The sequence below is a fragment of the Jaculus jaculus genome, chromosome 15 (assembly GCF_020740685.1).
Source record: "Jaculus jaculus isolate mJacJac1 chromosome 15, mJacJac1.mat.Y.cur, whole genome shotgun sequence".
NCBI classification, from domain to species: domain Eukaryota; kingdom Metazoa; phylum Chordata; class Mammalia; order Rodentia; family Dipodidae; genus Jaculus; species Jaculus jaculus.
The window spans coordinates 53200902-53225707 of NC_059116.1; the positions used below are offsets into that span (position 1 = coordinate 53200902).

Below are 24806 nucleotides of genomic sequence, written 5' to 3' on the forward strand. Positions count from 1 at the left end.
GCAAATCACTTTGGGAGTTTAATTTCTATGTTTCTGGACAGAAAATTTTCTATTTTATTTGAATTATTATGAACAAATAATTTTTGCTTTCTGTTAAAGATTTACATCTCTTAGATAACAGTGATAACTCTGATCCGCCATCAGTTCTTAAGAGGAGGCATAAATAATTTACATGAAGATTTCTTTATGTGTATATTCAAGGGAACAGGTAAGTGGTGACTTCATGGTTTTTAGAAAATGTCACCAACAGATTCCAAGTTAACCTTTCTAAATTAGTCAGGCTTTGTTACACTTGTTGGGTATTCTGGGGTTTGTTTTTGTTTTCATCTTGAGAGAGCATATGCTACCTTTGGCAGAAGTCATTTTAGAGCATGTAGAATACTGGGAAACTTCAAGTGTTTCTCAGACTTCCTCATATTTTAGAAGGACAGAAAAGATAGAAAAGAGACACTGCCAAGCTGAAATATTTAAGCATCAACTTTAATGAAATCAGGGTTTGGAATTTCTCCATAGTTGGGGTATGGAAAGTTGCATCAGCAAATAAATAGACTAGAAAAACTCCAGCCCAAAGGAGGAGGCATCCCTGTAAAGGAAAGAGATAGTGGGGTCAAACCAATGGGTTAAGTTCCAGAAAATAGTAGTTTGTTTTTCTTTGCTTGTATATGATGATGTTTGTATGCATGTGTTTGTATACATGTGGGCACACATGTGTATGGGTGTGCCTTTTTAAGGCATATATACAATATAGTCATGTTAGGGTTTAGCACTTTAACCTATGAATTTGGGGAAACATCTTTCAATCCGTCACATATGCATGCAAATTAGAAAACAAGGTAAGGAAAGTAGCTGGAATGTTCTCTTTCAACTTGAACTATGAACACAAAGGTACACTGACAACTATACAGTGATCAGCTCAGAAACTTGTTCCTGTCTCTTCCAATGATACAAGACTAGCAATGGAAAAAAAATGCAGACCTTCCTTCCTCATCCAAAAATACTCTGTAGAAACCTGTAGTTTTCTTAAGAATCAATCATAAAGCTTTTAAAATATGTATGTCTTCCTCAAAGTCTAAGTAGGCTGATGCCAGTACCAGGAAGTTATAAGGATCCAAGGAGATTTTACTTCCAGTGGATATTCGACCACACAGAAAAATAACAGTAATAAAATATTCTGTTTCTGCTTTCCAATTTGCTATTTGCCTATAGAAGACAGGAGAACCTATTAGTAGTAATTTTCTACAACATACATTTTGAGAATATTTGTTGCACCTTTGTATTAAAAGAAATATAACAAGAACAAAAAGAGAAATGAGTCCTAGCTAAAGTTTTGAAATTAATGGTCATTAGGAAACTTACTCCCTTGTGATTAAATTTGGGTACCTTATGTCCTGGAGCATTTGCAGAATGATTCATGTCATGCATGAGAGTGCAGACAATCCAAATTTTGGATATGCTGTAAACTTTGACAAAGTAATTTGTTTCTGCATGTCAGAAATTTGAAAATTGAAGAAAAAATTGCTGTGGAATGGTTGATTAAGTGGGTCTCTGTGAGTCCTTTCAGGGTACTTTCAGGCACACTTGGGAAGAAGGTCTCCTAGACATCAGAGCCCCCTAGCTAGGGTATTCTTTAGTCCCATCACCTCTAGGGGGTTCCTCAAGCAGCATGGAACTGATAGACCTGCTCCTCATTGGGAGGCAAAGGAAAAGAGAAGATGAGATTCCTATTCCACCCATAGCAGCAAGGTATCCCTGGATCCCACAAGCTACACACCCATGCCAACCTCACTCCCTTGGGACAGACCTACCTCCAAATAAGAATAGCTTCTTTTTTACAACTTAGCACTAGGATGGCATCATAGAATTTACTCCCCCACTTAGAAACAAATTTTGGGGTTCTGTACACAGCATCCACTATAACTTTGATTCTTGAAGACAGACATCTGTTTCTGACAATAAATATTTCATGGAAAGCCTGGATTTAGCATCCCTATGACTAACTAACTTTTCTCACTATCTCCCTGCATGGCCACTCCTGCAGTGACTTTCCAACTGGAAAGAGCCTTGCTTGGCAGGAGGCTGGCTGCAATGCCTTGGAGCCAACTTTGGAGTTTCCCACAAGGAATCTCTCCCTGGAGCTATACTGATGGAGGAAAATGGACCCCATATGATGCAGGGTGACCTACCATTGTACCTTTGTGTCTCTTGAATGCTTAATCTTCTTTCTTCAGCATGCTATTTTGTTACAATAGTTGTTTTAATTCACATCTCAGCCTCTTGGAAACATTGCTTTATCAGGATATTCTTTATCTTCAAATTGAATTTGCATTATTATTCTATGACCTTGTGTCTTTCTGTACCCTTTCTTGTGCACTAGGTGCCAAAGTTTCCTTAGGTCAGTAAGTCACTGTCATTTCTCCCAAAAGCAGCCCGATGAGTGAGGGAGAATGAAAATTTTCAGTGATAATATTAGTTCTCCAGAGGATGCATACTCTAATAAGTGGACTTTATTTGGGTCTGAAGTGCAGGCATTTCTTAGGAGTCCATTTCTAGGGTGACTGTGAATGCTTTGTCTCCTTTTGTTGCAAGGCCACATAGAATTTGAATGGCTCCTTCATTACCCACTACATAAAACCACTTCTCTCTGCCATGAGAAGTGCTTTCTTCTATCACACAAATGTTGGTTGCTCTCACCAGCAAGTTCAGTATCAAGTGTGCATGCTAAGGAGCAGTGAGAGCCTGCATCCTGCTTTCAGGTGGGAATGTGAGGTTGAGAGCTAATATGCGCCATGCAACTTTTTCCCAGGTATGTGAGGAGGATTAATGGCATGCTGTTTTCTCTGCAGTGGAAGAGCTTCAGAAGAAAAGCACAAAATACTACATAGCAGAACTAGGGATTATAGATAATAAAGCAAGGAAGGTACTTGACAAAAATATCTTCCATTTGACAAAAGGAAGCTTTCATCCAGGCGGCAGAGAAGAGAGGGACAAATGTAGTGAATATAAAGTTGGCTGGAAGCCATTGTCCCTCATAAAGCAAAGGCCCTCAAATAGAGCATCAAGACCTGTGTCCAATTCAAAATAAATCTGTCCCAGCCCTTGAGACTTGTGATTTAGTTCAAGGAGAGGGACCACATTTCATAGACTCAGATCAAGACCTTGAGTTGTTTTGTGTGTCCTATCTGCCTCTGTTGTTGTCAACCAATGCACCAATCTAATGTCTGGAAGAAAGAAGCAATAGCATACGTAAATTACACATCTACATGCTGAAGGGCATGAACTTTCTGGAGTAAGTATGTGTTGGAGACAATTGTCTGTGAGCTAAAGGGGGCTGAAGTGAACAGCAAAGATATAGGAAGACGGCCAACTACACATGCAAAGTTCAATGCTATTACAAATAAAAATGTTGATCTTTGCCAAACATGCCTATTATCCCAGCATTCAGGAGACTGAGGCAGATAGACCACAAGTTTAAGATGAGTTTAGATCACATAATGAGATTCTGTCTCAACAAAACAAAACTATAGGTACTGATCTAATGACCACACATGTAGAAAGTGGCAGAGGTCTAAGACAAGTTTCAGAGCAACTGATTTTGAAGTCTTGGCTTTGATTCATTGTACAGTTCCCCTAAGTATGGTTTACCTGCTCTTTGTAAGATGTGAGCTTATTCTATGTGGTACCTGATAAATCTTTGTAAATTTATCTGGATAGTTTGGGTATTATTATAGTTTAAGACATATTATAAATAAAAAACCTATGAAGTCCATTATTATATAATTGCTTAAACAATTATTCTTAATATGTATTGCATATTAGAATCACCCAGAAAAGTCTTTTGGGTGTTTGCTGGATGATGATGGTTTTTCTGTTTCTGCTTGGATTTATGAATTGGAGCTATCTTCTTCCACCATTAATGGCACTTCCTCTAGATCTGTAAGCTTGAAATAAATCCCTTCCTTCCATAAAACTACGTTTGGTTACATGTTCATCCCTGCACTATGAAGCTGTCTACTATAGTGGATGAGGAGAGGGAGTTGAGAATCAACCGTTGTATTTGAAAATGCCAGAATAAAACTGACTGCAGACAAAAAATAATAAAATAATATATGGGGCTGGAGAGATAGCTTAGTAGTTAAGCACTTGCCTGTGAAGCCTAAGTACACTGGTTTGAGGCTTGATTCCCCAGGACCCACGTTAGCCAGATGCACAAGGGGAGCACGCATCTGCAGTTCGTTTGCAGTGGCTGGAGGCCCTGGTATGCTCATTCTCTCTCTCTTTTTATCTGCTTCTTTCTCTCTCTCTCTCTGTCACTCTCAAAGAAATAAATAAAAATTAAAAATTAAAAAAATAATATGTGGCATGAATATCATGTTCCTAACTTTCACTTATTTGACAAGTGATATTCACTCATTTGTTTTGTCTTTATGATTTTTATTTATTTTTATTTGAGAAACAAAAGAGGCTGGGAGTGGGGGAGGCAGATAGAAAGAGAGAAAAATGGGCATGCCAGAGCCTCTAACCACTGCTACTGAACTCCAGATGCATGCCCCACTCTGCATCAGGCTTATGTGGGTACTAGGGAACCAAATCTGGGTCCTTATGTTTCACAGGCAAGTGCCTTAACCACTAACCCATCTCTCCAGACCTCTTTTAAATTTTTTTTATTCCTTTATGTATTTGAGAGATAAAGAGGAAGATAGAGAACAAGAATGGGCATGCCAGGGCCTCTAGCTATAGACATATGCACTACCTTATGCATCTGGCTTACATAGGTACTGGGGAATTAAACCTGGGTGGTTAGGTTTCATAGGAAAGCTGCTTAAGTGCTAAGCCATCTCTCCAGCCCCAACCCTCTTTTTTTTTTTTTTTTAATTCAACATAGCATAGCTTCATTCATACACCAGTATTGGTGGATACCTACTATGTACAAAGTCTTTTTCCTTTCTTATACAGTCAGAAACTATCTCAGCATATGTTGTCATGCTGGTATGACCAAACAGCTCTATAGTTCCTTCCATTAACAACAACAAAAAAGATCATTCTGTATTCAACACATAGCCAGACTGGTGGTGGGAGGAAGAGGATGGGAAGCTGAGGCTCTCAGAGCCACATTTGAGTCACTTGAAGAGTTGTGGGAGAAAAACCCCAGGGATATCCCCCTGTGAAATGAAGATAATAAAACTCATGTGGAGATACTGGAAAAGATGCCCAAGCCCCCTTCCTCTATTATTTGGTCTGTTAAATGGGGATAATGATACTGTGTGTTTACCTACCTCAGAGAGGCATTATTAGGTCTATTTAAAGGCTCTTCCCATGAAAGCTTCTGTGTAATTACCAAGAACAGCTATGATAAAGAAACCTAAATACAATAGCAAATCAGCTGGAAAAAATTCTCAAGGGAGTTTACTTCCCTGGAAAATTTCAAGAAAAGGATAACAGTTCTCCTTTGGGGAGCTCTGGATACTATTCTGGCTGGAAGTTTCTGGAAGGCTTGCTGGCTTTTGAAGCCACCTCTTAGCCCAGCCTCAGGACCTTCTACTTTTTCCCTATGGTCTAAACATTTTCCATGTGGAGCTTCTCTTCTTACTCTCTTTACTTTTTCTTTTCTTTTCCTTTCTTTTCTTTTCTTTTTTTCCACATCTTGACTCATAAACTCTCTTGTTCCTAAAATGAATGTCAAACAAGGAATTTATCTATGATACAGAAAAAGAGGAAGAGAGAGCAGAGGCACTATAATGGGGGGGATGTGCATTGCACAGATGATAGGAAATGGGGAATTCTTTCAGGCTGATCTTTCAGATTGGTCTTTTGTGTCAGGCTTTGTTAGAATTCATTAACAAAATATAGAAGGTGGACTCTAGGGAAATAGCCTTGTGGGCAAAGTACTTAGTCCCCAGAACCTGCTGCAGAGTTTGATCGGTAGAACCCAAGCAAAACACCAAACATGGCCAGGTGTGGTGGCACATGCCTTTAAGCCTAGCACTCGGAGGCAGAGGTAGGAGGATCACCCTGAGTTCAAGGCCACCCTAAGACTACATAGTAAATTCCAGATCAGCCAAGCATGGTGGCACACACCTGTAATCGCAACTACTAGTGGGCAGAGGCAGGAGAATCCCTGGGGATCAGTCTCACTGACTAGCCAACCTATCCTAACTGGTAATCTCCAGGTCATTGACAGACCCTATCTCAAAAGAGATAGATGTCCTTTCTGAGGATAAAACCTGAAATATTTCCTCTGGCCTCCACACATACATGCATACTCATATAGACACTTACACACAAACAAACATACATGTATGTTCACACAAGCATAAAAATCTGGAAGCTAGTTACATCAGTACAGGAACACAGAGATTTGGTACTGGTGCAGGACTATTACTTACTTAGAACAATTACTCTAACAGAAGCAGGCTGATAGCAACTTGGTTAGAATGAATAGAGTTAAGAAGCAGCACAAATACAAAGCTCACAGAACTTAGTAAGAAAGTAGGAAAATCAAGAATGCATTAAGGTTTAGTGGCTTGGGTTCAATGACTGCCTTGATGGAGAAAGCTTATAGCAAAAGAGAGAGAGAGAGAGAGAGAGAGGGAGAGAGAGAGGGGGCAGGTTGAACTTATGAAGGAATCCTGGATCAGTACTGCTGGAGGAAACCCATTGCTTTCACATTTTTGTTAAACCTGCTTACACAGTAAATATTATGGTTGTTTATAAACGGTGTAACATATGGAGTCTGAAAGGCTACGAAGCAATAAAAACACCAAAGTTCCAGATATTATTTTCAAATAAGTGCTTTGAAAGGTTAATAATTATGCACAATATTAATAGCTATCATTTATCAATTGATTACTATGCAAACTACATAAATATTTTTCATATGTAATCCAGATTCAGCTCAGGGGGCTTTCCCAGGTTTGGTAAAGGTCTGGTAAAATTGCTATAAAATCCTCCAGTCCTATAGCCCATGGAGTGGAACTAGATGGATTAAACTGTTATGCCCCTGTATCTTCAAATTTCATATGTGAAATCCTAATTCCCAATGTGACAGTATTTGGGTATAGGGCCTTGGAAGATAATTAAGTCATAAAGGTGTTTGCAATGGATTTAGGGTCCTCTTAAGAGACAATCAGAAAGAGCTTGCTTTATCTTCCGACACCCAACCCCTCTCACCATGTGGTGACATAAACAGAACACTAGTCCTAACCAGGAATTAAAATGCTAAGAAGTCTGCTTTGCATAAACTCATAAGTACAAAATGGAAGAAATATGGTGAAGGCCATTTCAAAAGTTGTTAAAAACTCTTTTCTAGGCCCAAGCCAAAATTAATTTAACAATTTTGTTAAATGAAACTGAACAATTCAATGCTTTTCAAAATTAAACATCCTAATGTAATACTATCTAAAGGTGCACTAACTTGACATGTGCTTAGGAATAATGGTAAGAACATATTCTCTGTTTTCTATAATTAAGCCATTATGTTTCCATAAAAGCAGAAAACTCTGTATAGTAAAACTGCAATTCGTAGCATACAGTCAGCATAAGTCTGAGCTGAGGTGTTTCGGGCAGTGTTCATTAGTGTTGTGCGGCTGGGTGGCATGCAGTGTGAAGTGTGCATGTGGCATGTCAGAACAAAGGTGACAGTGAGGCTGTGTGATGCAATGAGTGCTGCCAGAACCACCTGGAACTCATTACATTGATTGTTAATTGAGTTTTGGTCACTGTGCATTCAAAAACTTTTTACCGTTCTATTTTTTTTTGTGGCCCTCCTGCCATCAATTCTCCCATAAGACATAACAATCCATAATTTATGAAGCTGTGTTCTAGAATTCCTATAAATGTTATCCAGCTCAGCATAAGAAGAAATAGGGAATTAACACAACTGTCCAGCAACCTTCCAAGTGAGAGTAGACATGTCTATTTCATTATAAATGTCTAAATACTTAAGAATGATTACTTATAAAATATCAAAAGATGTCTACCTCTGTAAAGAACTAGACTTAATTGGTTTTGTGTTAGACTCTGAGACACTTGTTTTTTAAGGCCTTATCACAAGGAGCCAGTCTTCCCACTGGAACTGAGAATCTCTGTAAAGAAGAAACAGATTTAATCCCCTCAAGTGATCGTGGTAAACTGACTATACTTGAGGACCACTGAACAACATTGTCACAATGTTCTCTTCAAACTTTATTATCTAATAATTCTTAGAATATTGCAAACTGCTTTGCTTTATATATATTAGAAATATTTAGCATCTGTAAAACAATTTTTGTGCAAATGTATGTCAGTAGTTCTATCATGTCTATAAACCAACTGATTTTTGAACAGGTGAAAACTCCTCTTGCAATCTAGGGAATCATGACTTTTTCATCATGTATCACAGAAAAGATAAACATCTGGCCTCTCATATTTTTTGATATAGAAATTAAGAAACTCAAATAAAAGGCATCTAAATATATTGTTAAAATGACATATTCAACTTTTTTGCTTAAACTTTCATATGTTTTTTAACCTTTAAATATATTGCTTTGGTCATAGTGTTACTAAGGTGAGTAATGAAAGGAATATTTAAATAACATTAAAAGTAAATTAATTATGACTAAACTGGTTCCTTAGGTTAAAAAAAAGTGCCATATTGCCATATGGAGTTCCAAAGATTGAAGTCAATGACATTTGTAGATTTTGGTAACCCTAAAATGAAGATTGTAGGGCTTTGCCTGAATTATTTAGAAAAAAAATTCATTGGTACCCTTTCAGCACCATGATTCAGATTCTATTAATTTTGTTTTTTCAACTTACAATGTATCTTTATAAAGGTGTTTTCTAATTGAAGTTCACGTACATAAAATAGATAGCATGATAATCAGGGGTTTAATACCCAATACATATTCATTATTATCTGTCATTATTGTCAGTGTCACTATTATAATTGCATGTTGTATAAAGAATGAAAGATTTTCCACAGGATTTATTCATGTATATTAATTTCTAGAAGTAATTGAATAGTTAATGCTATATTTTTTATCAAAGTAAAATATGTGATGATTTTTCTCATTTGTATAATTCTTTTTATTTGCTTATTTATTTGACAGAGAAAGTGGTGGAGAGAGAGAAAGGGAGAGAGAGAGAGAGAATGGGCACGCCAGAGCCCCCAGCCACTGCAAACGAACTCCAGACACGTGTGCCCCCTTGTGCATATGGCTAATGTGGGTCCTAGGGAATTAAACCTGGGTCCTTTGACTTTGCAGACAAATGTCTTAACTGCTAAGCCGTCCTTCCAGCCCTCATTGGATCATTCTTAAGCAATATAGAATGTGGAGTCATTTCTATTAGTTGCCTTTCTTTGGATACAGAAAGTTATACATAGCTTTATGTCAGGTCCAAATGTGTTTTCCTATAATAAATATGGGAACTTTCTCACTACTCTAAAATGCAGTTAGATCTACCACTTTAGTTTGTTTGAGAGTCAATATACTATCAAAAAATGGTGAAAGCCAGCTAACTAATTGGTCTGCTTATCTGAATGTGTTTCTGCAGAAATGTAGAGAGCTGGCAATAGTGATGCCATGTTACGAGCCTTAAGGACAGTTGAGGTCATTAAGGTACCTGAAAATGGCTACAATACCTTAATGTTGAAGCATTTTCATAAGACTTAATTTTAATGTAACTTGTTCTAAGTTTAATGAAAGCTAAGAATTAATAAATTGCATATTTTTTTGAAGAAAAAAATGGTGAGATAAACACTTTGGTATGTTTGGGCATTTTCTGTATTCTTTCTTCTGTTGAATGCAGCTTCTTTTAAGTTTGAGTTCTGTGTGGTCTTCCTTCACAAAGTAGAGCTTTAAGTTTTATTTAGAATATCATTATTGGGTTGGAAAATTGTGTAACTAGCTTTAGAGACAAATTGAATGAATGACAATTTAAATATAACAGTGCAAAAGATTTGGAATGTGTCTTTACTCACAAGAAACCCATGCATAATGCATTCAGAATACTGCCTCTAGCTTGAAAACATACAACTAATAAGAACAAGTTGGAATTTCTTTTCTTCCATGGAATATTTCACTGTATCCCTTATGGAGGATGGACTGGGGTTTATCTTTCATGTATGGACTCTTTCATTGTTAGTCATGTTGTCATTGGTAAGGGTGGAAGCAGTTACCTAGCTAACTATTAGGTAGCTTCTAAGTTGAAAGTTTCAGTTCAGTTCTTAGAGAATACATAACTGGATTTTCAAGTGGAGAACACAAAGACTCTAGATCTTTCTCTTGTCTACAGAGATACTCCATTGGTCTTACTACCAGTGAGGTAGCTCAGAGAACTAGCCTTATCAATGAACATAATAACCATACGGACGTACCTGAACTATGCATTTATCCTTTGGCCAAACCCATTTTAAAGCACTTAGGTTTATTTAACATTTAAACAGTTTAGCCACTTGGCTTTTGTCACTAGCATCATTTGCCAGAGTCCTTTACTCTGTGTTTGTTCTGTGTATACTAGTCGGTCTCACCCACTGCACTCTCAACATTTGTGATGTTAGATATAGGATGTAACTTCCAATAACCAAGGCTGTTTACATATGTGAACTTACAAAAACTTGAAAAGACTTCTGCTTTCATCTTGACTTCTTTTAAACAAATAGAATAGTTGGTTATTTGGACTAAAAGATGCAGTTAAAAAGAATGCCAATATATCAGTCCTGTGACCATGCACTTATGAAATTATATGGCACATGAATTGAATGTGTATTACTTCCAAATAAACAAAGAGGTGCTTACTGCATTGATTTTCTTTAATGTGTGTCACAAATCCACTAGTCAATGAAATTCTCAATGTGTGGAGCCCTTTGTATTATATGTTCTGTTTTTGTTGGCCAACTGGTGGCCTAGAAGGCATAATGATGTAGTTCAAGTATGCATTCCATTTAAAAAAGTTGGGTTTGTTTGCTTTTATTTTCATTCAACTATATCCACAGGATGATAAAATTAATGTTTCAAGCTGTAAATTGCACGTCATTTTATCAGCATAGCTCACTCTATTGCTATCTCTTCAGCTTAGCTTCTGCAAAAGGTATTTTTTTCTAACAAGTCACACAAGAGTTTCATTAAAAGCATTCTCTTGTTCCTTTCCTTTCTATGAAAATGTCACTAACTGTATTAAGTTAACTCTCTGCATGTTAGATTCTTAACCACAAAGAAGGCTCTTCCATAAGGCCTATCTCCAAGCATTCTTTCAGCAGAATTGGCCAAATATGTCCTTATAAGATTCAGAGCTACACTGTAGGTTGTGGTCCCTTTTGTATTTATTGACTTTTCTGTTCAATCATGGTTGTGCTGTTTCTTCCACCACCACTTGAGCCTTTCAGGTAAATGAAAAGTTCAATTATATGTAAAGTGACTGTTAAATCAGCAGGGCCCTTGTGGGGGTCTAGGCTTCCTCTCCTTGCTTCAATGGCAAGTGTACTCAATCCATTATTGTTCCTGAGGATTGTACATCCATCAGGTCATATGGGCCAGCCAGGGTGCATCTTATAGCTTTTACTGCATATGAGACATCGCAGGCCTGTTCTCAGGAACTGCCAGGCAGACTGGGAATCACAGTCACGGTTAATAGCAGTGAATTGCCAGCTCTTGATGGGTGGGTAGTCACTCCTTTCACTGGTTGCCCCCTGGGGGAGAAGGTAGAAAAACAGGGGGAGGGAATTAGAGTGACTTTGCACAGTTGAGCAGGTTCATGCCGCTGGATCAGTGGCAAGCATTGGCAGGGCTCCACTCTGGGGAGGCTCACAACAACATCAGTCTCGTTTTTTACCAATTGGTGCTGCTGTATTGCCAGTGGTGCACAGGAGGAGAGTGGAGGGGAGGGTGAGCTACAGTGAGGGGATGAGGATAGAGACAGAAGTCTAAGCTAAATTAAACAAACAAACAAAAATTTCAAGTTCAAACTGGAAAACCCACCCCCGTTATTCCTGTGCTTTTAATTGTACCCAACTGGTATTTAAAGTTCCCTGGGTGACTAAAGGGTTGACTCACAAACTCTCTGCATAACCTTAATTTTTTTCAAGGTTCTTTGAGTGGAGAATGGCTTATAATAATGCTTTTGACTAATATGATTTTTGACATACAACTTTAATGCTTAACCTTAGCAAAACTCTAAAGCATTTCATGTGTACTCAGCTGTAAAGAGTGATGATTTAAAGGGATAATATAAGAAAAAGGTCGTTCTAGAATGAACCTCTAACAAATTGCATAAAGGGAGATTATTATTCCATGAGTAAAGAGATATGCAGCTCTTCTGGTCATTTTTCCACTTTGTTCAAAAAATGTTGAGCTCTGAATGGGAGAAGGAACAGGAAAGAATGAAATAGGAATCAGAAAGCAAGAGAGACTTTTGATGGTTATGATTTTGTAGCCACTAAAAAGACTCTACTACAATGTGGTTATTTATCTCTTCTTTTGTTCTGGGTGAAGAATTCGCTCTAACAAGAAAATGCTGCTTTTGGTTGGAGGTCTGCCTCCTGGACCGGACAGGCTCCCCAGCAATCTGGTGCAGTATTATGATGAAGAAAAGAAGACCTGGAAAATACTCACAAGTAAGTATACTTATTTATGTATTCACCTATTTATTTCAGGTTAGAACTGTCTTGATGAATTGGAAGACATGGTTCATCAAATTAGATGTTTATTGGTTTATTACTCTGTAGAGGTTTGTTTATATGTCATGAAAGATTTAAAATAAAAGACTAAATTAATATTGCCTAGGTGGCCAACTTGGTAGATGCATAGTCCTAAATTAACATTAGCCTGAAATCAGTGTCCTGGTTTGTGTTTCTGTGTGTGTTGGAATGGATGGGGATGGGGCACAAGGAGCAGAATTCTCCCTATTAGAGTTTGTTGTTGACATAAAATTGAAAAATTACTTAATAACACTTATTTTTTCTCATATTCAAATAGTGGTCTAGTTTGTTATGGTGATTAATTTCACTTTTTAAGCATTCTTGCCCTTCTTTAGTCTTGGGAACCAATTTTATTTTTTTTCAGAAATGACCTCCTAGGACTGCTTCATATCTTGATGGACAGATATATTTGTAGCCTAACCCAACTGTATTAAATTGTGGCTGCAAACTTCCAGCCAAGACACCCTCCTTCCCTCCTTGAAGGGTGATTGTGTTTTACAGCAAGCCTCTTGCCTTGGGCACTGAGATTTGGAACTTATTGTTGTATTGGTTATGATTCCCAATCTGACTCAGTCATGGAATCCAGAATCATGGTTTCTTGAGTGCAGTAGGCTGTGCACTAGTCCCCTTGTGGGCACAGTTACTGCACTGGTCAATAAAACTAAATTTTCACTGTCAAAATTGCCCCGAGCTATATAGATAAAATAATAAATGAGCAATTTTTGTCCATAAATCAAAGCCATACATTTAAAACTAACAGAAGTGAAAGATTTTTTTTTTTCACTGTGGCTTTTAAGGAGTTCCTTATTTTATTAGATTTTTTTGTTGTTTTTTTAAAAAATTGTTCCCTTTGCTTTTCCTGATAGTTCCCTTAAAATAATCAAAACGGGACAAGAGTTTGCCTAGAAGAGTAAAGACATGCAAGGCGGTGCCTGACTTAATAAAGTGAGTTGCTATCTACTCCAGCCAAACATTCAGTAGCATTGTCCAGGCCCTGCATCAAGAGAACGCCCTGGATGCCACTATACAATGGTTGTAGAGAAGTTGGTAGGCTAGAAACAGTAAGGTTAAGGACAAAGAGGGAAGAGAAAAACTAAGTTAGAGATGTCCTACAATGATTTTTATACCTTTTTGGATGAATACCGTTGATAGTGGTTTCAACATCTCAGAAATGATCACACTGCATTTTCAGATTCACCAGGAACTAAAACTAAAGTAAAATAAGAATCCACAATACTAAAAAGTAGACAGAGAGAAAAGGACAAAAGATTGTCAAGAAGAAAGACATAAGATAGAACACAAGGCAAAATAAGAGCTTAGACCCAATTAATAGATGATATTCATTCCAAATGCCACCTGTTTTTCCAAATACCCCAAGTCACCTCTGATTTGGTACTTATCATCTGAGGCCTTCTAGTAGAAAGAAAAGGATTCATTAAAGCATTATGAACAATACCCATAGAAGGTCTTGTGTTCACTTTAAGTTATGCTTAGAGATAGATTAATTGTCAAATTTATTGCACAAACTGGGACATTTTTGAGCATGAAAAGGAATTTATTAATTACTCATGGTCCACAACATGTAATCGCCGAATTTAAAGTTTTCACACTGCATGATTGAATCTCTCTGTAAATGGATGCAATAAAAAATAAAGAGCCTTGAAACCTGGGTTCAAACAGAGATCTCTGAGTTTGAGTAAATCCTATAAATCTTTAGTTCATAGTTTTGTTTTTGTCAAAGTTATTTGGATGTTTTTAAATAATATTGCATTTACAAATCTGTAGTACTTGGCATGCACTCAGAAAATTGCAGGTCTACTGCTGTTATTTTCATACCACTATCAAGGTAGCACAAGACCGATATCTTAATATCACAGATGTCCTGTCTACTTTATATGTGCAGCAATAATCCTTCTTCAAGCAGACAGAAGAATCTTTGGGAATCATGGTCTAGCTAGGCTAATCAAATCTGTGTGCTCCATAGAGACTCTGTCTCAAAAATTAGATGGAATGTGATTGAGGAAGATACCCAATGTCAACCTCTGGACTCCACTTTCATGTGTAACCACCTATACACATGTGTTTCCACATATATATGAACATGCATATCATACCATATATAAGGTATTTCTTGCTAAGCCATGATTTCATTGCCCCAACTTAGAGCATATGTTCCACATTTGTTCAAGTACTATTGAGGTTTAATTCTTTCTTTTTGGTTGTTGTGGTTTTTTGAGGTAAGGTATCACTCTAGCCCAGGCTGAACAGGAATTCACTATGTAGTCTCAGGTTGAGGCTTAATTCCTGTTGGTTTGTAATAATTTATAATGAAGACATCTCTTTTAATGAAATTTGAGGAAACAAGTCATATCAGTGACAAAGTTCCATGTTATCTAGACCATGAATTTATGCATGGAAGAAATGTCTCTCATCAGAATACAAAATTATCCAAATTTTTCTCCAATCCAATGAAACATTAAGAATTACAGAACTTTCCACTGTTATTTCTTGAGCCTAGAAGGGTACTATGCTGAATTTTAGGGATGCAAAGAAGATAGTTCAAGGGAGAAGACAATCTTCTAGCTCAGGATCTGTTTTGCAATTTAATGACTATCTCCATATAAACTAACAAGTGAAACAACAAGCATTTAGCTTGAGCAAACATTTCTCTAACCATCTTCCAGATTGGCTAATCTTTGAAAGAGAACACTGTCCAGCCAAAACCACAGATACTCCCAGCAGGACTCACACCATTTACACACAATATATAATAAAGAAGTAAGAGTATTTTGTAAATATTACATAAGAAATAAACTGAACAGGGGGCTGGAGGTATGGCTTAGTGGTTAAGGCATTTGCCTGTGAAGCCAAAGGACCCAGGTTTGATTCTCTAGGACCCATGTAAGCCAGATGCACAAGGGACACATGCATCTGGAGTTCATTTGCAGTGTCTAGAGGCCCTGGAGTACCCATTCTCTCTCTATCTGCCTCTCTCTCTCTGCTTACAAAGAAAGAAAGAGAGAAAGAAAGAAAGAAAGAAAGAGAGAGAGAGAGAGAGAGAAAGTGAACAGACTAGGAACAATAAATGAGGGGGAATGCAGAACAGAGTAAAATGATCAATGAGAAGACAAAGTGCCTCTATTAACATTAAAAATTTCAAGGGTTGGGGATATAGCTCACAAGTAGAACACATGCTTAGTATGCATAAATTCCTGATTCAATCCCCAGCACTGCAAAAATAAAACAAAACAAAATAAAATGACTCAGCCAACCAGTGGTTTGATTCTCCAAAACAGCAAAAAGGAATAATTGCTGTCACTGAAACGACTATTTTCAATTATTTATTTATTTGAGAGAGAAAGAGGCAGGTTGAAAGAAAGATAATGGGCATCCTAGGGCCTCTGGCCACTGCATGTGCCACCTTGTGCATCTGGCTTTACATGGGTACTGGGAAATTGAACCTGTGTCCTTAGGCTTCGCAGGCAAGCACCTTAATCACTAAGTTACCTATTCAGTCCCCAAGACTATTTTTTAAAAAAAAAATGGTTAATTTTCCATTTGCTAGCTGAGTGACAGCCTGTTTGAGACATCTCCCTTGTTATTTTGTTTTAGCCACTTCTTCTGCGCCAGTCTAGCTGGCCCACAAGCTTCCAGAGTCTTCTGGCTCTGCCTTCCATTGACCCCATAAACATATTGGGATCAGAGATACAGGAGCCACTTTGTGTACAGCTTTGGTGTGGATCTTGGGTGGTTAAACTCAGTCTGTCAGGCTTGCAAGCAAGTGCCTTATGCTGAGGCATCTCCTCCCCTCCCACAGAAGGTATTTTTATTTTCCTGTTTGGAACACTATTTAACACATTAAAGAACTGATATTTGAAAACAGTGACCAAGCTATGAAGCCTCTCTGAAACAGTACTGAGAAATAACATGTAAAAATGACTTGTGAAGTCCTGTGTGACTTTAGGGTATTTGGCATTGCTGTACTTTCTTGTTAATAACAAAAGTGCAGTTGAGACACCTTTTCTCTTAATTTTATTTTATAGTATTGCTTTCTTGTGTCCCTCACTCCTGCATGCAGTCTCCCATTGCATTTTTGTTGTTGTTTTATTTGAGAGTGACAGACAGACAGAGAGAGAAAGAGAGAATGAGCATACCAGGGGCCCCAGCCACTGCAAATGAACTCTAGATGCATGTGCCCCTTGTGCATCTGGCTTATGTGAGTTCTGGGGAACCAAGCCTTGAACCAGGGTCTTTAGGCTTCATAGGCAAGCAAGCGCTTAACCACTAAGCCATCTCTCCAGCCCCTCTCATTACATTTTTAACTTAATAGAAAGCATTATAGGCGACATAATACTAAAATGGCCTATGCAGAAAAATAAGTCTACTCTCTGCAGGCCCAAAATCCTTGATGCAGTCAGTGATCCAACAGAACAATTCCCATGACACATGTACATTGTGGAAGAGATGTATGAGTCTGGGTGTGGTGGCGCACACCTTTAATCCCAGAACTTGGGAGGCAGAGGAAGAAGGATCACCATGAGTTCAAGGCCACCTTGAGATGACATAGTAAATAATTCCAATTCAGCCTGGGCTAGAGTGAGACCCTACCTTAAAAACCAATAATAATAATGATGATAATAAGAGAGAGATGTTGAATAATACACCTCCAAGTTTTCATGAAGTTTACATGTAGTAGCACCTTACCTTTTTGTGGTGGGACAACAAGGAGCCCACAATCTCACTCATATTTAGACAGTCTTTTTATTTTATTTATTTTTAACAGTTTTTAATTTTTATTTCATTTATTTGAAAGAGGCAGATGATTGATAGATAAATCAAAGATAAATGATAGATAGATAATAGGGTAGGTAGGTAGGTAGGTAGGTAGGTAGGTAGGTAGGTTGATAGATAGATAGATAGGCCAGGGCATCTAACCAATGCAAATGAACTCCAGATACATGAGCCACTTTGTGCAACTGCTTTTACATGGATACTTGGGAGTTGAACCTGGGTCCTTAAGCTTTGTACACAGTTGCCTTAACCACTAAGCCATCTCTCCAGCCTGACAGTCTCTTTATTGATGGATATATTATTTTGCTCCTATTTATGCTAGATGATGTCTTTACTGATGGGTACAGGTATTTCTGGGAAGCAAGTTTCCTCTCCCCTCTATTTTAGATAAGAGGTTCTGCTTGCTGTGTGTTTTTCTCTTGCATATGTTGAGCAATGACAGGAAAACATGTCAGAGTATCCATTTATTCTTCTACATGCCAATGAAAACTTTCTCATTAATAAGATTAGGAAAATGATAGAGCTAAACTAGCATATTATTTTTTAATTAAAAATAATATTGAATGTGCTTGGTATGCATGTGTGTGTTCATGTTCTTGAAGGAGGGTGCATTTACAGAGACGTGTGTGCGTGTGTGTAGGCCAGAGATTGACATTAGATATCTTTTCAGTCATTGTCCAGCTTATTCTTTGAGACAATGTCTCTCACTGGAGTTTACCAGTTTAGCTGGACTAGTTAGCTAGAGTCCCATATGAGAGAAAAATGTAGTATACGTCTTTCTAAGTTTGCTTTATTTCACGTAAACATAATCATCTTCAGTTCCATCCATTTTCCTGCAAATGCCATAATTATATTCTTCTTTATAATTACATTGTGAGCATGTATCACGACTTCTTTATCCATCTTTCCTGCTTTTGACCATTTCAACTTCCCTTTGCTAGAGGGAGGGGAAACTCATTTTAATGATCTTCCTTCAACTAATTGTAACTCTTTCCTATATTCCACAAGAACTTAGGGACCTTGCATTCTTTGATCACAGAAAATAAAGGTAATGGTTGTATAATCGTTTCATAGGTTTTCTCCTCTGGCCCCAGAGGACACTTGTGATCCCTTCCACACAAGAAGAGGCCCAGGGATAATTATCATAGATTGCTTATAGAGTCACAAAGTGTCACAAAGATAATAAACTATATATGCTTTAAGAATTTACTCTTCATAAATGTCAAATGAATAATAATGAGAAAACAAACTCTGCATCAGAATTTGTTTGCCAAAGTAAATGAGTTAAATAATATTCTATATCTGAGAATGGAGAATGGTTTAATTGATATTTATTCAAGGAATAATAAACTTGCTTTTTGATATATCTCATTGGCATTCTTTAGTTGGTTCTTCTGTTTCCTGATTTCAGTCTACTTCTATCCTTTGAAGATTTATTGGTAGAGAAGTATAATTGGTTTCTTATGATTATCTTTTTTTTGGTTGAACTATTTCATTTTATTTTTTTAATTAATTTATTTTTTATTAGTTTTCTATTCAGCAAATACAGGCAGTTTGGTACCATTACAGGGCTCATCCATGACCTACCCCTCCCCATTGGCCCCTCCTTGTTGAGGTATATGGGTCATGCCTTGTGGAGTTAGCCCACAGCTATTGGTACAATAAATGTCTCTGCATATCCTGACCCAACATGTAGCTCTGACATTCTTTCTGCCCCCTCTCCTGTAAAATTTCCTTGAGCCATGTTGGGTTCACTATCTTTTTTAAAGTAGATAAAATGCAAGCTCACTTGTCTGGTTGAGGACTGTGTACCTGTTATTTTCCATTATTTATTTTTGTCTTTGTTACCAAGAATTAAAAGCCACAAATTATTTGATATTATTTTACCCTTAGACCAAAAAGTAGTTTTTAGATAATGCATATTGCATTGTAGGAGAATCTGAGATGATGATGTACTTCCAGAATTAGTTTGAAAACTCCTGGGAAGAAGTTAGACTTACTTACAACCCAGTTGTAAAATACCCGCTCTGTGTTGGATGGTCAAGTAGAATGTGAATGAGATCATTTCTCCTTTCAGTAACCTAAGGAGGCCACTATAAAACAATGAACTACAGATTGCATAGAGAAAGTCCAGGTTACTGTGGGAGCACAGACTGGACCCCTCATCTACACATGGGAGGTAAAGGAAGTTCTCTTACAAGTGACCTTTAATTCCAAGAAAAATGGATAAGAGTTACCTAGGCAAAGTTGTGAACGGGAAAGTATTTTAGTTAAAAAAAAAAAAAAAAAAAGCCTAACTCTTAGAATACCAAATGCAATATATATAGAACATTTTCAAAACAAACATAAATTTTAGCTGTAGGAGAGTTTGGGGCCTAGAGGACTATGTCAAGGAACTATCCAGGTAAATTCAAGAATTAGGAATTTTGGTCTAGGATTATCATTCAGTGGAAGAATGTTTACCTAATAAGATCCTGAATTGGCACCGTAGAACCACAGAAAGAAAAAGAAATAAAAATTTTAAGTATGGGTACTTTTCCTAATTTTTGATTTCTATGCTATTGAAAACATAATGTCTAAAGGTTTTATATCATTACATGTCAGTTGGTGTCTCATAGCTTGGGACTTTTTATTTGAGTTCATGGAGAAATTTTTTGAATGGTCTTGGACAAAAGAAAAGGAGGGGGAAGAACTGTCTTGACTTTTTAAATATGTTAGTATCTAATTTTACCTTCAATGAGCTCAATTCTAATTTGAAATACATGGCTGCACATTGCTATATATCTTGAATTATTTGCTACTGAGTATTCGTGCACCAGTGCATTAGTGGATTTTTCATAGATTTTTAAAATATGTGCGGTGGTCATTTTAAATACTGCGTTTCAACTAAGTAGGGTGATTGAAAAACTAGCTCACTCTACTTGGCTAAATTTTGCTTATTTCTGGCTTATATACTTTCCTTGTACCTAGTAATTCTACAGAGAGTAGCATTTGTACAATATTACAAGTGTAATATTTGCTACTGAGTGTTGTGTGGAGGTGTCACTGCTTAAATATGCGCCATATTATTCCTAGGTAAGTTGCAGGGGAAAAAAGCTGGCAATATCTTAAATATAAATACTGAAAGATTTACTGACCTTCCTTGCTCCAAGCCTCTAATTTTACACGCTGATTTCCTTCTTTCAGCAAATGTAATCAGTGTCTCCTTTGTCACATGGATTGTGCTGAACTAAGATAAACATCATGAGGTGTAATGTAGAATGTTGTGGGCTCGGGAACCAGCATTAACCAGCAATCCTAGATATCCATATATAACATAACATGATGGTGCTCCAATGGAAGTGTATAAGATATAGAAAATCCTGAAGTGGAAAAACCTGACTTAGTTCAGCACTCTTGGAAAACATCACCATGGAAGTCGCATTTGAGCTGAGAATTAAAAGATGCATAGGAGTAATGCAGAGGCCCAGGAAAGATGTAAGGTGTGATTGCTCAGGTTAATTTAAAGTAAATGCAAAGAAGCTTCAAAAATATGCATGTTTGCACTCAGAAAATGAGGAGAGGCAAGAGGAAATGTAGTTAAAGACCTGAGTACAATCCAAGAAATTTAATGGCATGCTTATAATTTGTGTTGTTAAATGATATGAAAGGAGGTGTCATACCCAGTGTCATACAATGACTTAACAGCAGAGCAAGGAATAGAACAGCCACCTCTGGATTTTTTTTACATTTAAAAAGTTTATTTAATTTTTATATTGACAACTTCCATAATTGTAGACAATAACTCATGGTAATTCCCTCCCCTCCCCACTTTCCTCTTTGAAACTTCACTCTCCATCATACCCCTTCCCTCTCTCAATCAGTCTCTCTTTTGGTTTGATGTCATCATCTTTTCCTACATTTTTGTTTCGGTGTTTGTTTTTGTTAGTGGGTACTCCTTCATAGGGGTTCCTTTGTTCCTTTGGTATGCCCATTCTCTTATGCTTGGAGCATTGCTTTTTGTTTGTTTCTATGGTTGGTTTTTCAAGGTAGGGTCTTGCTCTAGCCCTGGCTGACTGGGTGACCTGGAAGTCACTATGTAGGCTCAGGGTGGCCTCAAACTCATGCCAATTCTTCTACCTCTGCCTCCCAAGTGCTGGGATTAAAGGCATGTGACACCAGGCCTGGCTTTCTTGGAGCATTTCTTTACTTCCTAATCCAGCAGGATTTGCTAACTCATCAGTGGTTTCCCTGCCCTGGACCAGACACAGCTATTTTTCTAAGGAGCTCTGCTGCTGCTTCTTGTCTTTACTGTTAGTTCATGTCTTTTATTAACTCATACATAATGACTCGTTTTCTGGTTTGTTGAAGCAGTGATTAGACAACACTTGCCACAATAGTATCTTTCAAAGTGGCTTAGCCATAGAAACTCCAGCACCACAATCATCTGAAGGGCGCTTTTGACAAAGGTGACTAATTTTGCCATTTCCATCCACCTTAGAGTATTTCAGGACATCCAGCGTTAATCTCTTCCTCTTATTCTTGGGAGTGGTATAAGATGTCTTCCTTTCTCAGTATTTTTCTTAGCACCATGAAGTCTCAGCACAATGATGGACTCCTTTGAATGTTGTAGTCAAAGTGTACCAGCAAAGACCAGCCTGTGCTGATCAGGAGGAAGTCCTTCCTTATCCTGGATTTCAGCCTTTTCATGTTCGAGAGCATCTGCTTCCTTTCACTGAGGAATGTTATACCAAGATCCAGGGCCACATTTGTTCAATGCTTGATTTTTGTATTTTTAACAACATTGCAGCACCAATTCATCTGTCCACAAAGTGCCATTAATCAATTATCCCAAGTATAAGATTTAATCTATGCTGACCCATGTAAGCCATGAAAATCTAATGGATCCAATGTGCTTGGCATAGTATCACATTCATAAAATAGAACTAATATAGGAAGTTAAATTAAATTGACTCCTAGATATCAAGAATATGTTAGATTCATGGACTATATTGAAAAATATGATGTTTAAGTCACAAGATTTACAGACACAATCACTGAAGAGTCATAATTCAATGAAACTTTCTTGACATTTTATCTGTGTCTTAGAAGAAGCATATTGTCAGAATGAAACTCTGCACACACATGTACACAGACACGCACGTGCTAACACATGTATATAGAATGAAATCTTTAGTAATAGATGGATCCAAGTTGAAATGCACCTCCAGATATTTGTTGACTGTATAACTTAGGCATGCTTCTTATTCTCTGTTCTTTTTATTCCTCAACTTCAAATTGTAGATAACCATGCTCACTCCACAGGGTCACTATGAGAATTACACAATGCAAATAAATCTCCAGGTTCAATGTACAGAATGTAATTGTTTCTCAGTCAATATTTAGTCTATGTAGCTTAATTTATATTCTTTTTATAACCAAGCAGGGAAAACTAAAGATTGAGTCTTTTCTTTTGTTTACTAATGTTTGAGAAATAAGAAACATCATGATTAAGAATGGTGTCTTTTTCCTGATGTACTTCAAGGGTACTTTTATTTTTGTATCCTTGCCCCCACCTCTCACTCTTCTCCTCTCCTCTCCTCTTCTCTCCTCTCCTCTTCTCTTCTCTTTCTCTCTCTCTTTCTGTCTCTCTCTCTCTCTCTCTTTCACACAAACACACACACACACACACACACACACACACACACACACACACCCTCTAATGTTTTACATATACATTTGTGTATTTATCAGGTTTCAGTGGGAAACTTCCTTTATTTATTATTCCTTAATTGAAACATTCTTTTATGCATGTAGGTATGTGGTATAATGTTTATATGAGTGTTAGGCTCAGAATGAACCTATTATCAGGACGAATATTCATTTCCAAAAAAGTAAATACCTCTATATGAAATGAAAACTTAGAAATATTTTCCTGATATAATTATAATACTTAGGGAATAGAATTTTCTGATTTTTTCTCTCTGCAAATAATTTCAATGTATTTGAATTTATATTATCTTTACTACTAATAACCATGTATTAGAGGCAAACAATATATGTCTATAATTTAGTTGCACAAATATATGTATAACTGCAGATATAAAATATATAAATTTGCATTTCTTATAGAATCAGAAAGACCTTATAAAAATATGGAGATCCAGGTTTAGTAGTGCACAACACTAATTCCAGCACTTGATAGGCTGAAGCAGGGGAACTAACTGTCTGTGTCCCTCCTAGGCTACATGGTGAGAACATGTCTCAAACAAAGATGGACATAACTTTCAAAATAGCTAAAGAAAAGTAATAAAAAGATAATTTTGATGAGTATTCATTACGTACAAACTCTCCATCAAAATGTGTCATAATCACAGTATATGGAAAGCTGAGGTAGGAGGATAGCAAGGAGTTTTAAGTCGACCTATATTATATACTAAGAAGTAACTAGGATGATATAAAGAGGTAACTGTTTCTTTTCAAATCCATATATGATGATTTTATTAACTAAACACCTGTTATGAATATGCAGCTAGCTACAGTTGTGAGTTTTTGGGATGTTACACAAAATGATTCCAGTTACAAGGAAAGTATGACCCTCTATCTCCACATTTAGTATTCTTTGAGTGTTTTGAATGCTGCAACTAGCTTCACAGAAGATATCTTAGGAGACTGGTTTCATTTAACTGCCATTAAGGAGGCTTTTGTGAAAGAGAAAACAGACATGTTCCTTTCTATGTTCCTAGCTGTCATGCTGCTCCTTACCATGCATTCTAATTAGTAACCCTTGTTTGGTCATTAAGTCTTAGTTTATTAAATAAGAAATTTAAGATTGGATTCCAGTTATTTAGCTAGAACAAAAATCATTGCAAGCTTCAAAGACTAAAATGTTCCCACATTTTTATGTTGAGAACCATGAAACACTTTCAGAAAACCCTACTGTTAAGGCAATGATGTATCACTTTTACTTTCATTATATGTTTTTAATCAGAGCGTGACTTCACACTAGACAAAACGATGCTTAATGCATGGTCTCACTTGTTTTTGCTAAAATCTTCTGACATGATTAATTTTACTTTAATGCTTTTGTCTTGTTGTAATGGTAAGGATGATGGGTATAACCCAGGCACAAATACATGCTTTCCTATTAGAATGCCTCTGAGCATTAAAAATATCTTAGATGGAAGGGAAAGAAATCACAGGAGACTGGTCTGACTAGAATTAAATTTCTTGCTACCTGAACACAGAGTACATGAGATTAAAAAAAAAAAAAAAGATTCAGTCATTGTTTTTAGGGGTTTTTTTGTACTTTACAGTAGTTTATTCATCTGTATGATTACATCTGAAGAGGAGGAGAGAAATC

The 24806-nt window shown here is 37.0% G+C and overlaps 1 protein-coding gene and 1 non-coding gene across 4 annotated transcripts in view; both read left to right on the plus strand.

Annotated features, from left to right (window-relative positions):
* The window catches only part of Klhl14 (kelch like family member 14), a 111693-nt gene that overhangs the window by 16696 nt on the left and 70191 nt on the right, over positions 1-24806 (plus strand). For all 3 annotated transcript variants that reach the window (XM_004666759.2, XM_045135328.1, XM_045135327.1), the window contains exon 3: positions 12468-12589. In XM_004666759.2, the coding sequence (XP_004666816.1) occupies positions 12468-12589 (122 nt within the window). The remainder of the gene's footprint in view (positions 1-12467; positions 12590-24806) is intronic.
* LOC123455209 lies at positions 9486-9618 on the plus strand. Its single transcript, XR_006633755.1, has one exon. It is a non-coding gene; the product is annotated as a small nucleolar RNA SNORA33 (small nucleolar RNA).